Below are 14,876 nucleotides of genomic sequence, written 5' to 3'. Positions count from 1 at the left end.
ATACTGTTCAATAGGAGAACATCACATCTTTGAGCAATTGGGTTTTCTCCCATATCTTGTTTTCATTGTAAGATTGACAGGTTTATACTACATACTATCATACTACAGGCTAGGCTGAGAAGTGTTTGAGAGCAGCCCTGTGGAAAAGGACTTGGGAGTGATGGTTGACAAAAAAAGCCAACATGAGCTGGCAATGTGTGGTCACAGCCCAAAAAGCCAAACGTGTCCTGGGCTGCATCCAGAGCAGTGTGGGCAGCAGGGCCAGGGAGGGGATTCTGCCCCTCTGCTCTGCTCTGCTGAGACCCCACCTGCAGAGCTCCATCAGCTCTGGGGTCCCAGCACAAGAAGTATGTGAAGCTATTGGACTGAAATCAGAGGAGGCCACAAATTTCATCAGAGGACAGGAGCACCTTCCCTACAAAGACAGGCTGAGGAAGTCAGGGCTGTTCAGCCCGGAGAAGACCCCATAGGAGCTTTCCATTATCTGATGCAGGCCTACAGAGAAGCTGGAGAGGGATACTTGTTCAGAAACCGTATTGATACGCATTGGTGACTAGCTTAAAACTGAAAGAGAGGTTTAAATTAAGAGTCAGGAAGAAATTCTTTACTGTGAGGGTGGTGAGACACTGGAACAGATTGCCCCAGAGAAGCTGTGTACAGCCCATCCCGGAAAGTGTTCAAGACCAGGCTGGACACAGCTTCAAGCAACCTGGTCTAGAGGGAAGCATCCCTACCCCATGGCAGGGGCACTGAAATTAGATCTCCTTTAAGGCCCTTTCCAAGCCAAACCATTCTATATTCTGTATACATCATACATGACAGAGCTCTAAGAGACAAGAGGCAAACTTTCAGAAAAGGAATATAAAATAAGTAGGCTTCAGAAGAATTCAATTACCAAGATCTGCCCCTAAAGGTGAGGATTTTATATTCCCTTTTTGCTAAGATGGAGGTTGCACAGCAGGAGAAGAGGAATATTCTGTAGGATCTTTATAAACTAGGTGGCTTCTGTAAAGCCCCATCAGGTTCAGATGGGAACCCTCATCAGGCTCAGCAGAAGCCACTTGGCAAGGGAATGCCAGTAATTGCTTTGGCCAGATGATATATATCCTTATCCCATCGTTTTCAATGTGCTCCACACCTAGTGCGGACTGTCTGCTCTACTACAGTCTGAAGCAGGAGTGGATATGGCTGAGGTCAGTCATACTGTCTGCTTCACCACAGCAGTCTATCACCATTTTTCTTGTTGAAATCAGGAATAATATTCTGAAAACTTCCTACCATGGCTGGCTAATCAATCTTGGAAGAGCAATAAATGCAATAAAAGTCATGTGAAAAAGAAAGATTATCAGATAGAAGTAAATCAATCTAGAAGTCGTGCACATACAGCTTATATACTCCAGTCTCACTACTTCCTCCACCCCTTAATGATTTGGTACATGTACCATATAAACTACAACTTTTAAAAATCTCCATCTTGTCTAGATAACTGTTGGAGGTTAGGTTTCATTCCTTTAGTTCCTTTTTACTTACAGACTTTTTTTTTTTCCCCCCGTAAGTTGCTAGGAGACACTACCAAACTGGGTACCTAAGAAAACAAAACAAGTGGCCAAGCTAAGGGGAGGACGGCATCTGGTTGCACTTCTCTTATCTGGGAGTTTTTCTCGGAGGGGCAGAGGTACAGTGAGAATCGGGCAGGCAAAGGACAGGGCTGGGGCAGCTGCTGGTTCTCCCTCAGCTTTGGAGAGGATGGTTGGAGCTGCTGCTTGGGGAAGGGAATTTGCTGCTGCCGCCGGAGCATAGCTCAGAGATGCTGCTTCTGCCGTGGGGAGAGCCTTGTGAGAGCAGTCACTGAACTGGGACCTTATTAACACCCACCTCACTAAAAAAAAAAAAAAACAACCTATCACCATCCGGTGGGTGCCCGGGATCCTGAGCTCGCCCCTCTCTGCCCTGCTGGGAGCCAGGCCGCTGCTGTCCCACCCCCATTGCTTCTTCATCACTGCTCCGAGCTTTGGCTGCACTGTAGCCCCACACCCTCTGCCTGCCAAGACATCCTGTCAGCCCAGCTTGCGGTGTCTAAGAGTCCTGCAGGGACACCAGGATCAGCTGTCCCAGGGTTTGTGAAGCAAGGCCTCTCCTCCATCCCTTCCCATCTGGGCCGAACCGCCATTGCCGTGTGATCCCTCTGCCCGCCCCACAGCGCCCCCTGCAGCCTCGGGGGAATCATCGCACCTGCCCTGCCCGGCTGGGAGCCAGCAGCGCCCCTGCTGGCTGTGACCGGAACTGCACCGAAGGGGAAAGTGCCTGCTGCCGAGGAGGAGTCACTGGGTTCCTGGTTCTGGTTGTTGTTAATGCCACAGTTGGTGTTGGTTGTTTGCTTTATTATACATACTAGTAAAGAACTGTTATTCTGATTCTCATACCTTTGCCTGAGAGCCCCTTATTTTCAAAATTATAATAATTTGGAGGGAGGGGGTTTACATTTTCTGTTCCTCCTGCCTTCCTCAGCAGACACCTGCCTTTCAAACCAAGACAGTAATTTTCAGAAATAGGCTTTGGACTGCCTTTCCTGAAGGTATGCCTCTATGATATTTGATTTCTGGGAGAGGGATTACAAAAATTTTTGCCATGGAAAAAACCCAGAAAAATGAACATAATTTCTGGATTAGGATAAGACCAAATAGTGAGCTAGGAGTATCTGCTGACATGTTAACTTATCTGGTCAGTTGAATCCTTGGGTTCCTGCAGATCCATTTGAATGATCTAAGATAGTACAGGTTTACAGGACAGAAAGCTTTTGGAGGCAGTTTTCAGGTAAGCATTCAACACCTCAAAGCTTGTCCAAATAATATATCTGACCCATAAGTAATTTAAATAGAAAGACCAAAGACATGATCCGGTCACTATTAGAACTGCCAAAGAATCAAAGGCTGTTCAGCTGAACAAGGAAATTATTTGGTATAAATCATCCTTCAAGTCAAAGTCCAGACTAAGACTTCTGCAATCCCTTTAGCTGGTCTTGTTTATGTCAAGTGTTCAAATTATCTCTTCCTTTCCGCCCCCCTCCCCCCCCCCCCCCCCCCAAAGATGGTACTAACTAGTTGTATCTTTTATTATTGCACTTTCTTTTAATTGAATAGAAACAATCCTTTAAATCTTTGTCAGTTTTGGTTTTTTTGGCAGGACACATAGGCCTAAAATACTATTATATATGACAACAGTTTTTCATTGGCACGGATAAAATTAAAACTACTTAAAAGCATAGCCACTGCATTGTTCAGATGATAAGGTCAATATTACTGAGCTGATCTTGTCATTGCCAAACAGCTGCACACAATCAGAACAATCTTTTGTCTTTTTAAAATGATCCCTTATCTGTTTGAAAATGCGCTTTTTAAAAAGAAAAAACCTTTAAGAAAGGCAACGGACATTGCAGATATTCATGACAATATCTACAAAGCCAGTGGAGAGTCCATCCCATTCACATGCGAATTGCACTGCAATATTTGAAAGTGAATTGAATATTTTCTTTAGATTTACAAATACAGATTTCTTCAGGACGACTGCTACAGAAATAGCAAATTACTTTCCATGGTATACTTGAATGGAAAAGACTATGATCTCATACTTGTACAAGGCTGAGTGCTATCTTACACAACAAATGGATTTTCATGAAGAGCATAATGGTGGTATTGACTTTCTACACATGCTTCAAACCACTGGATCTCTCTTACAAAGAAGTCTGAGGGAGCTGGGCCTGTTTGCCTTGAGAAGAGATGACTGAGATGGGACCTCATCAATGCCAGTAAGTCTCTGAAGGGAGGGTGTCAGAGCCTTTTCTCAGAGGAGCCAGGCAATTGGACAAGAGGCAACAGGCAGAAACGGATACACAGGAAATTCCACCTTAACATGAGGAAGAACTGCTTCATTGTGAGTGTGACCGAGCACTAGAACAGTTTTCCCAGAAGGCTGTGGAGTCTCCCTCACTGGGGATATTCAAGAACAGTCTCACACAATCCACTGCAATGTGCTCTGGGATGACTCAGAGCAGGGAGGCTGCACCAGACAACTACTGTGATCACTTCCAACCTGACCCTGCTGTTATGTGTTCTAATAGCACATGATCTGGATTTTGTTAATGATACAATATGGACATGATAATCAGTAGAATGATATGAGTAGAACAGAACAACGTTTTACTTTTATCAAGGACAGTAGAACAGAACAGTGCAGCCTTGGAGGAATAGATAAAGGATGTAACTTAGGCAAACAGAATCCATGCAAAATACAAGCAGGATGCCAACTCAGCTGTTCAAGGCTGACAAAGCAGAAGTAATTTAAAAAAAAAAAAGATACTGTGCTTACTCAAAAGTGAGGGTCGAGGAACAGGCACTTAAAAAGAACATGGGACATTGAAGACATACCCCAAGAAACCTATAAGGACTTTTGATAAGGGGTGAGACTGTGCAAAACAAAGTAAAACATATACATCCAGTAAGGGGGGATAGCTAATGAATACATAAGATATATAGAGTGTTTGTATGATAAACTCTCTGTTCACCTGACACTCGGGCATTCAGTTGGAGACAGAATCCTTGGAATGGCCAGCACACTACAGTAAAGAATACCTACTCTCTAATACTCAAAACAACGTTAGAAATTTTCTATCCAGCTAATTCTGGTATCATATTATTCCATAATTTCATTTTCATTACCTTCATTAAAAAGACTTACAAACTAAAAAAGTTATGGATTATTGATTTTGAATACAGTACCATCAGTTCACAGAAGAAAGACATTTGTGCTTTACTGAAATCAAAAAAGTGTAGCCAACTGAAAATAGGATTACTTACAAAAGCCAACTTACAAAAAAAATTTTGTAAATTGTTGTCCTTTCAAAGCTGAAGTGAGAACAAGATTAAAAAGAGAACACATTTCAAAAGTAATTGTAGTCGAGGCGCATATTGTACATTAACTTTCCTCTCAGCATCATTTTAACCTCTCATTTTGGGAATTGTCTAGTTTTCTTTCCCTGGCTTCCTGGCTTAGAAGAAACTTCATCTATCTTCCCAATGGAAAGATGAAATCCTGTCAGCAATCTTACCTTTTAAAAATATGATAGTAAACACTGCTTTTTACCCCACCAAAATATTTTAAAATTACAGACTGAATATTATGTGATGCATAGAGATTATACCTAAAAAGTTTTCCTGAACATTTTCAGCATCTGTTCCCAGATATTTACATGGTATTTGTGAATATGTTTGCCCTCATTTTTATGAAGAATTTTTCAAATTACACTAAGGTGATTAAAGCAAACATGACCATCTTTCCTGTCTCATGGCTCTGCTTTCATTTGAAGAGTAAATGAAATTTTACTGTACTATCCATTAAATTACTTTTATTAAATGCATTTTTGCTGGGATCTTCTTGGTATATAGGATTTCATGTCATTACCTGGCAAGACTCCCAGTTAAATGTATTTAGTGGATAACTAGGGGTTGGGAAGTGAAGGCGAACAGTGGCTGCATTACAGATTTGCAGAAAAGGAATTTTGCTTTATATGGTAAGTCACAGACACACATCAACAGAAGTTGCTTAAAATAATTGAGAGATGGAAATTTACCTACATCCCATTGCATAATCCCAATTTAGAGAGCCAAGGAAAGAGTCAAATCTTTGAAGAAACATTTACAGAATCCGGGGTGAAGACTCAATGTAAACATCAGCACAGCACATAAGATTCCACTCTTATGAATATACTTCATCCTGCTATTTCAGTCTATGCAACATCAAAGACACATTTGCAGGTACAGTCTTGGAGAGCCAGCAATTTAAGACGCCACAATAATGCCACTTGGTATGCAGGGGGAGGTTAAAGGGAGGATTAAAACCAGTCAGGCACAATATATTAAAAGAAATCCATGACTAACAGGCTGTGACAGCAAAAGGTTCCATTCCTTTCAACAGAAAAGATCCCTAGGGCTTGAAGTATTAGTCCACTGTGCCTTTATCACCTTGGAATTTTTATGGTTATTTTTGATGAATTCACATTCTTGTACTTACCTTTTTGGCATTAAGCCAATTTTCACTTTTAATTAAATCCATAAATAAACTTAATTCTTCATTAAAAGGTTTGTTGTTCTTATTTTTCATTATTATTACTATCAGGAAATATTTCAAATACCAAAGCATAATGTTAGTTAGTAATTGCAACTTCACAAAGGTCCAGTAACTATCTATGTTGTACCTTGTAAACATTATGCCAGTGATTAATAGGAGCTATGATGAAAAAAGCTCAAAAAAAAAAAAATTCCCTTAGGTCACAACTCAGCTCTGTAGAGATTGCACTTATACATGTAAACAGTTGATGACTCATTGACTTGACATCCACAGGGAATCAGCATTGTGAAATACCTTGATATTATTGGAAGTATCTGGAATATGGAAATACAATTTAGAGCTTAGTGCCACCTTCTGCCCACAAAATCCATCCTTCCATTTGAGACTGGCCAGTATTTTGTAATAGTGTGTATTTACCAAGTGGCAGAATTTGAAACCAAGCATTTCTGTTCGCAAAAATTATTTTTATTTGGCTTGTTGTATTTGCTTAGTGATTAACCATCACATCAGAAAACAAAAAGCATTAAATCAGGCAGCCTCATTAAGTCAAAGATGAAATTATCTACGTAAACCCCACATCTATCTATAACTTGCTCTTTTTTCTAATTCAAAGTCTGAAATCAACCCAAGAACTTGAAGATGCATTGGAACACCTAATATTTTAACACTGATTTCTTCACATAAACTTTACACTGGTCCAGATAGCAGAAAAATTACCTTTTTCCTGACTTGTTGATCTTTGGAAGAATGGGCTTTCACATGTTTTCTCAGGGAACTTGGATCTGTGTATCGCTTAGTACATCCTGGAATCTCACATGCGTAAGGTTTCTAAATCAAAAAGAAGAAGGATAAAGCTGCTGTTATATCACAGGTTATTTTAACTCAAGGGAATTCTTTTTGAGCCTTGGGATGCTGCAAACCACATGAATACTGCTGCACATTATTACAAGCAGAATTCTTGGCAATTTGTTAGGAAAGGAAAGGATGAAGTAACGCTTTAAAGGAAGACAAACAAAAGGAAAGCTTTCATTACAGTACCTTTCATTATTACCATTTTTTCTTAGCAGTACAATGAATATTGCTAGATATACTTACAATTCTTCCACCCTCAGAGAAATCTTTGACTTAATCAGAAATTATTCATTAGTGAATCAGGTAAGGAAATGCAGTAAAGGTCCAGAAAGACTGTTTAGGATTATAGAAGGATCTGCTTCAGAAAAAGAGAACAAGAAGAAGTGTTAGTTTACTCTATTACAAAGAAGGCAAGCAAAAACCCAACCAAGCATTGAATCCTTAAGTTTTTAAAGTATTGCATGCAAAAGAAAAAAAAGGCATTTTAATATGAAGTACTGACCAACTCCTTCAACTCACACTTTCTAATAAAACTTCATTTTAGAAAAATACCTGTAAAATATCCTTTAATATCTTTATAATTTTCTCTAAAATAATGCTAAATAAAGCTAACTCACATAAATATCTCATCTTGCCTGTTATAATCTGTCTGTCTTCACTGAAGGCTTGTAGGTTCACAACACTAAGTATTAAATGAACATTAGGTCTGTTTCCTTAAAGTAGCTATTCAGCAATTTATACACTTATTCAGCGATTTATCCACTTCACAAAGAATTTCTGGGCACATCTTGTACAAATTATTAACTTGCCAGCCACAGTATCGACAATTCAAAATGGATAATTTAGCATTTTAACAACCATTTAATTCAAATGGCAATTTTTTAATTGTATTTCTGGACTTCTGCCCTTTGGAAACTGTCTCTGAGAAAACACAAGCTTTTTTTCAGAAGCAGAGGTTTTTTAAACAAATCTCAGCTGTGACCCAAATTTACAAGGGACAATCTGTTGGCATGAAAATTTTTAGATTTACAAAATTTATTCTACCTCTCTTGACTTTCTGGTACATGCCCCAGACTCAACTTTTCATCAAAGAAAAGCACTTTGTATTGCAGATGGCTTCAGTTTCCCTAAAGATCAGCTAAGTGGAAGAAAGCCTCCACCTACAGCAAGACCACGGAAATGTGGTCTTTTTATCAACAAGCCTGGGTCCATCTTTTAGATTACTGGATCACTTTTGAAGCCACTTTCAACAGCCTCATCAGACCTCCTGTCTCTGAGGTTATGGGCTGCCTGCTGTCCCCAAGCTGGAGGAAAGGAGCAGATGGTCTAATGTAGTAATGCACCCTCACCTTAGTGGGTGTTTCCATGTAAGGAAAGGTTTAAGACTCATCCCTTACTGTTCCAATAAGATAAAGGCCTCAGAAGCTTCAATGTTCTTTTCCCAGTAATTAGCCAGGTGCCAAGCAAGGGCACTGGTTGAGCTTTAAAAATGTTTCTCAAAACCCGTATCTGCTCCCATTGGCAGTAAGCCAAACTGTCCCTCCTTAATCACCCTACACTTACGAACAAGTTCAGTAGTGCTCAGTGCTTTTTAAGGTCAGAGGCTTCTCTGACACCTGTCCTCAGCTTTTTGTATGATTTGTTATTTTATCTTTTATTAAAACCCTTGCTTTACAAAACACACTTCAAGAGCCATCTCACAAAGCCATTTTAAAGCCATTTCTCTGCAAGGGCTGTCCCCTCAGAGGTGATGGACCTGTGTGGGGTTTATCACACCTGACCCCACACAAGTCCAATGTACGGGGGACTGCAATGGGACTTATGTGTCCTTACAGTGTCCAAGTGTGTCCTCTGGTGCTTGGCGCGGTCGCTGGAGTTGCTGAACGCTTTCTGGCAGCCAGGGTGCTGGCAAAGGTACGGCTTTTCACCCGTATGGCTCCTTAAGTGAATCTTGAGATTTTCTAGCCTGGAAAAGGCTTTCTTGCAACCCTCAAACTAGAAAAGAGAAAGAAATTATTTGAAAGGAAAGCACGCACAGTAAACTGCCAACAGCAAACATTGAACAGAAAGGTAAAAGGGCACGCAGAGACCTCCAGCCTGCTATGGCTGGGGAGGCCTCAACGTGGGTGTTGCCGCAGGGTTCAAACCATTTAGGCTGTAAAAATGAACCAATCCTCCCTGCATGTGGCTGAGTTAGGAGAGTCTGCCCTACGTTCTGCAGATGGCACATTGAGACCCAAAGGGACCAAGCAGCTGAGAGTGCAGCACCTGTCTGGGTAACACAGCACCAGCTCATTCTCCTCCCTGCAGGACACAGAGAGCAAAATGGTCACGGTGAGGTTTGTAGCAGCGCATTTCCACACCCAAACAAACATTTCCAAACAAGGAAAAGCGGTTTCAGTTACCCCTGGCTTTTAAGAAGCACCAGAACCTTCTATTTGTCCCTCAGGGTGGTTGGCCCAGTGCCAGCACAGGGGCACTGGTTGGGTTTTGAAAATGTTTCTCAAAAAGCGGTTTCCAAAGGCATCAAGCCAAATTAGCCCTCCTAAAAGAAGAAGGAGCACAGAGGTGCTCAGGCGCTTTTTTGGACTGCCTTAACCAGTGCAAGAGTTCTCGCTACACTGTGTTTGACTCATATTTCTTTTGTTTGATCATTTGTCATTATTAAAACCTTTCTTTTTACAAAGCACGTCCAGAGAAGTTGTCTTGCTGTTATTAAACCACTCTGGGAGGCTGCAGGTCAACCTTCAGACTTGATACATCTTCAGGAGGCTTAATACATTCTTGCCACTGTAAAACTATATCAGAGGTTCCCAAGACCTTTGCTAACTAACGCTGTCTCAGCTCGAGGCTCCTTTGGATATTTAGCAACTGAGCCTCACAGAGGCATCTCTCAGTACCAATCCAACCTACAGAGCAACAGCAAAGACATGCAGGGAAATTTCAGTCTCCTCTCCCTTGCTGATGGTGATGCAAAAAGTGACGTGATTTCTGAAATGTATTTTTATATTCCTGCCATGAGTAAATATACGAAGTACTATACTACTGTAAGCCTGTCAAAATAGGATGTAAGTCCTATGGGGAACCAATAATCATGCAGCATTAGTACTTCTAAACCTAATCAGGTACTGCATTTGTGAATGAAGAAATCTACCCTTATATGAACAGAAAACAAAGTTTTCATCTGTCATGTTCTCATAGTAAACTGTGGCCTGAGGGAAACGAAAATATCCATTCTATTTGACACTAGCATTTTTATATATACTTTATTTCAATTAGATATTTATGAATATCAACAGTATTGGCTTTCTAAAATTCTATCAGTCAGGATCAATTAATCTCATTAGTTCCAGTCACTGCATATCCCACTATGCAACATCTAAAGCTCCTGATGCATAACAGACTTCTGGTTTGCGGTTCTTGCATGCTTGCAAAAATTATAATTCTGTAGTAGAGATATCAAACATTTCTAAAGCTAACACAAAAATTTCCATTATTTCATTACCTATTAGTTTTATTCACTTGAAAAGAAACAGGCCATTTTTCACAGGTGTCAGAATTGACACAAATGAATTTTATAATATATTATGCAGTGCACGTATGTTTACAAAAGCACAAGTAGGAAAAATGCCATAATTCTGGTGATAATTAGCATGCTTTTCTTACAAATCTATAACATCCTCAAAAAAGAGAAAAAAAAATGTATAAAATTTGCATCACTTAATTTTAAGCACATCTTTTGGATTACTGTAAAAAAAGCATTATGAGTTCAAAGAATAAAGTATAAATTACATTACCTGCAGTATTGAACCAGCAATATTAAAACTGAGCTTAAGAAAATAAGGCTTGATATAGAGGATGAACCACCCTGTTATACCAGAATTGCAATTTCTCTTTCCTACACACACACTTCAGAAAATATCTCAACCCGTGAAAGTATTTATGTTTCATCCCTTTATCCAAAACAAACCACCATTTTCAAGATTATCCAGTTTTGACCACTGAACATTAATTTATGCTTGTACACATAGTGTTGCCTTTGTATTTATGGAGATTGTTGCAAGTGTAAACATATTTTTACCCTTAAGGATATATTTTTAGAAAACATTACAGGATAAATAAAAAAAAAAAAAACACCAACAAAAAACCACCAATGCATCTTAAAAACGCCTTGATAAAAATATCCCATTTTTCTAGGAAAAAATGAAGACTGGAGACAGCATAAAAACATGGGAATTAAAAAAACTGATGTAAGAAACTAATCACAGAAGTGATAAAATTATAGAATGGTTTGGGGTGGAAGGAATCTTAAAGATCCTTTAGTTCCAACCCCCCTGCCATGACTTTGTGCACCTGCTAGAAGAGGTTGCTCAAGGCTCCAATCCAGCCTTTGCTTGAACTCATCCAGGGATGAGGCAACTTCCCTGGGCAACCTGTGCCAGTCTCTCACCACCCTCACAATATTGAATTTCTCCCAAACATGTAATATAAATGTACTGTTTCAGTCTTAAGCCTTCCAAAAAAATGACCTTCAAAAAGCAAAATAATTCAAGAGCACCTCTGTTAAAATTAGAAAGAAGTCCACTCATATAGCCTTTCTTATACAGACAAGTTATTATTTTATAATAACATCATGAATAAACAACCATACATTCTAATGGCTGTAACTGTGCTGTACATAAGAATAATTGTAGTATCTCAAGAAGCCATTATTTTTATAATTTTATAACTCAGACCAATGAACAAGTTGTAGAAGCATGAGTCTGTTTTGTTTATTTTGCAGGTTATTAAACTTTGCATTTTCAAGTATGCAAATGAACTTAAACAAGTAAATGATTGCTTATATGGCTGTAAAATTACTATAAATTTTAAATGGGCAAAAATATTTAAGTAAGCAGAACTGCGGAATCTTAACATACAAATCTGAAGACTTCTGCATTGCTGAGTATAAACTGGAAGAAAAGATAATTCTCTCTTCCCTTCACAGCCTTAAATTACTGTCTGGCATATTCACAATGCAATATATAGTTGTGTGTTGCTGGAAAGATCATTCAAGCAAAACAGTCTACAAGCTTGTATTACTAAAAAAGACCATCTTTACTCAACAGTTAATGAATGCTCCTTCTATAAATCAAAAATTTTAAAGCTTTGGAAATCTTTGACACTTAAGATAAAAGGAATGAAAAGATACTCTTTTCAACAATACAGAACATACTCTCCATCCTGATAAACAGACCTCAGTGGAAGTATTGCACACAAGACAGGATCACTTATGGGGGAAAAACGTGAGGTAGTTGATAGATGTTTCTGAAATGGAACTCACCATTTCCTAAGATATTAACTGCTGTAGTCATTAAGTATATGGCATACCCTTAACATTCTGGATCTGTTTAACTGTCCTAGACATATCCTGATTAAACCAGATTTTTTGCAAATGTGAAATTAATTGTGCAATGTTTTCCTAAACTGCAATACAGAAATCAGTTACTGATCTTTTATTTTTACTGCTGCATGCAAATGAAAACCATTAAGCAGCTCATACTGAAAAATTCCTCTCTGTACTTTCTAAAGCTCTTTTTAAAGGACATTCATATTTACTTTCTTCTTTTATAAGGACAATTATGAAAAGCAAGAAACAATATGTTTACAGGGAAAGGTAAAGCACGTCAACAGAAAGAAAAAGCAGTCTTATGACTCTAAAACGTTCGTGTTCTCATGAGTGCACTATTCATCCGTGTTTATGTACAGATGATGCTCAGCATACCAGGCAACCCTCCTGTAAAATGACAATATAATTTCATAGGTTATATAAAATATTCTGTGCAACATGCGAAGCCCTGCTGGATGCACCATGCACTTCTGAGCCCTGACTGGAATCCACTATGAAATATATTAAGACTGTTGAGCTATAGAACAGCATGGTAATACCTGTGTGAATACTTCAAAATCAGTAGCAGATAGTCAGTGGCCAAGTGACTAAAAAATTAGTCTGTTTTCTCTGCAAAAAGAACTGTTCTGATTATCTCAGTTGATCACTAGTGTAACAAGGATTGAAGAACTTGTTCTGGCAGACATCTCTCTGAGCTCTGACTCATTCACTGAAATCTATGTAGTCTTCATAAAAAAATTTAAACACAGCCAGCCTAGCTTCTTAATCCAGTATCTAATATTATCTGGTATTAAATATATTCATGATTTCCTGTCTGAATTGGTTTTGCTTCAGCAGCCAGGCAGTCTGTTTTCTTCTGTCATTTTTCTGCTGTATTAACATTATAAGCAATGTAAAAAGTAACTTTTGATTCTAGGTATTTTCTGTTATCAAGTCATTTAACCTTCTCCAAAACAATTTATACATATCAAAAGTATTTGCTTTCTCACTATGCACAGTGCTTTCTCAGACCTACTTCAAAAATTGATTCCAAATCCCCCAAAGTGAAATGAAATTAATTACTTTTAGAAATAATGACATTTGAACAGTATTTGATTTTACATCATTGATTGATGTTCAATCCAGTATACAACATAATGCTACTGTCCTCCAAGTTTGGGCTTTTAATATCTTTTTTCATCTGAACCAGTTATGCAGTGATCCACAAATATTTTTAGGCATCACTGTACATGGCAAAAGATCATATTTTATTTTTCGATATGTGAAGGATATACATGTCCCTTCTCCATTGTCATTGTGTGAGGAAATGTTTATGGGATCTTATAATGAATACATTTAATTACATGTTCCTCATCTGGGAGAGGGGTGGTTTTCCATTTTAAATGTGACTTTGCTAAACATTAGCCTGCCTACAACCATTAAATTGCAGCAGCTGTTTTTTGTGTACAAGAGCTAGCTACTGTCCACACAAAATCTCAATAACAAACTAGATACTTCAGGGACAGAACTATTTGTTCTTCAGTAAAACTGAGTATGTCTCAGCCAAGAAGCAAAAGAGACTGAGAGCCCCTCAAAAGTCTATGATATTCGGAAACACATGAGCTACATTTAAATGACCTCAGAAAGTTAGACATGGCATGCGCTTGATGGAAAGGTGAAGAGCTCCTTAAACCTCTGCCAATCTGACTTGGGGGAACCCAACCCAACTCTAAATACACATAGAGAATGTATTAGCCAGGTGGTTCAAATGCATGCCCAGAGCTGCAAAATGCCAGCTCACTTGGCTTAGTAACCTGCTTGGTCATGGGGAACCTTTCATGATGAAAAATGAGAAGAAAAATGTGCACCTAGAAACTAAGACACATATCAGAGAGGAGAAACTCCTCACTGATGTTAAAAGGCCAACAGCATAAGAAACTTTACCCTAGCAAAAATACTTTCCATGAAAGAACAAAAGAAAATAATCAACATCTCTACCTTCCACGCCATTTCTTCATCAAGTACAATGGATGCCAGAGTGGTCCAAGGATACATGGCATCATAACTGTGGGACTGGGCTTTCCCTGTTGCATCCAGGGGTGAGAAAAAGCAGTTTCACAGATATACAGCTCAAATCACACCTAGCTCTCTCTCTCTTTTTTTTTTTTTTTTTATTCTAGCCTCCTTTAAGTCATAGCATTTTACAGAGGGTTTTGGTTACAGCCGGGTTAAATTAGGGTTAAATTCCGACTCAGTCTTTTTTCTAGGCATAATTTCTCATATTGTAATCATAAGCTACATGCCTTCATTTCTGCTTACATTTCTTTGCATTTGGCTGATTTACTAGGTACCTTTTTATAATGCAACAATCCAGCAAAAGCAATGAGATCATCTCTGTCAATGGGACATTCTCAGTATTTGTAGCTGTACTAGTCCCTGTTAAAAGTACAAACTTGGTTTAACTACTTAGGACCACTACTCAGAGAACAAGTGAGGCACTCTTTGTCTAGTATGTGCCCTCCTAATGAAATTT

General features: G+C 38.8%; 1 protein-coding gene across 2 annotated transcripts in view; it reads right to left on the bottom strand.

Moving 5' to 3' along the window:
• The window catches only part of GLIS3 (GLIS family zinc finger 3), a 170,628-nt gene that overhangs the window by 44,469 nt on the left and 111,283 nt on the right, over nt 1-14,876 (bottom strand). For both annotated transcript variants that reach the window (XM_040091051.2, XM_040091049.2), the window contains exons 4-5: nt 8,809-8,970; nt 6,841-6,951 (exon numbers count right to left, since the gene is read on the bottom strand). In XM_040091051.2, the coding sequence (XP_039946985.1) occupies nt 6,841-6,951; nt 8,809-8,970 (273 nt within the window). The remainder of the gene's footprint in view (nt 1-6,840; nt 6,952-8,808; nt 8,971-14,876) is intronic.

This window comes from Hirundo rustica, chromosome Z, assembly GCF_015227805.2.
Source record: "Hirundo rustica isolate bHirRus1 chromosome Z, bHirRus1.pri.v3, whole genome shotgun sequence".
In the NCBI taxonomy this organism is placed as follows: Eukaryota; Metazoa; Chordata; class Aves; order Passeriformes; family Hirundinidae; genus Hirundo; species Hirundo rustica.
Note: the sequence above shows the minus strand (reverse complement) of the source record. Positions and strands in the feature narration are given on the sequence as shown.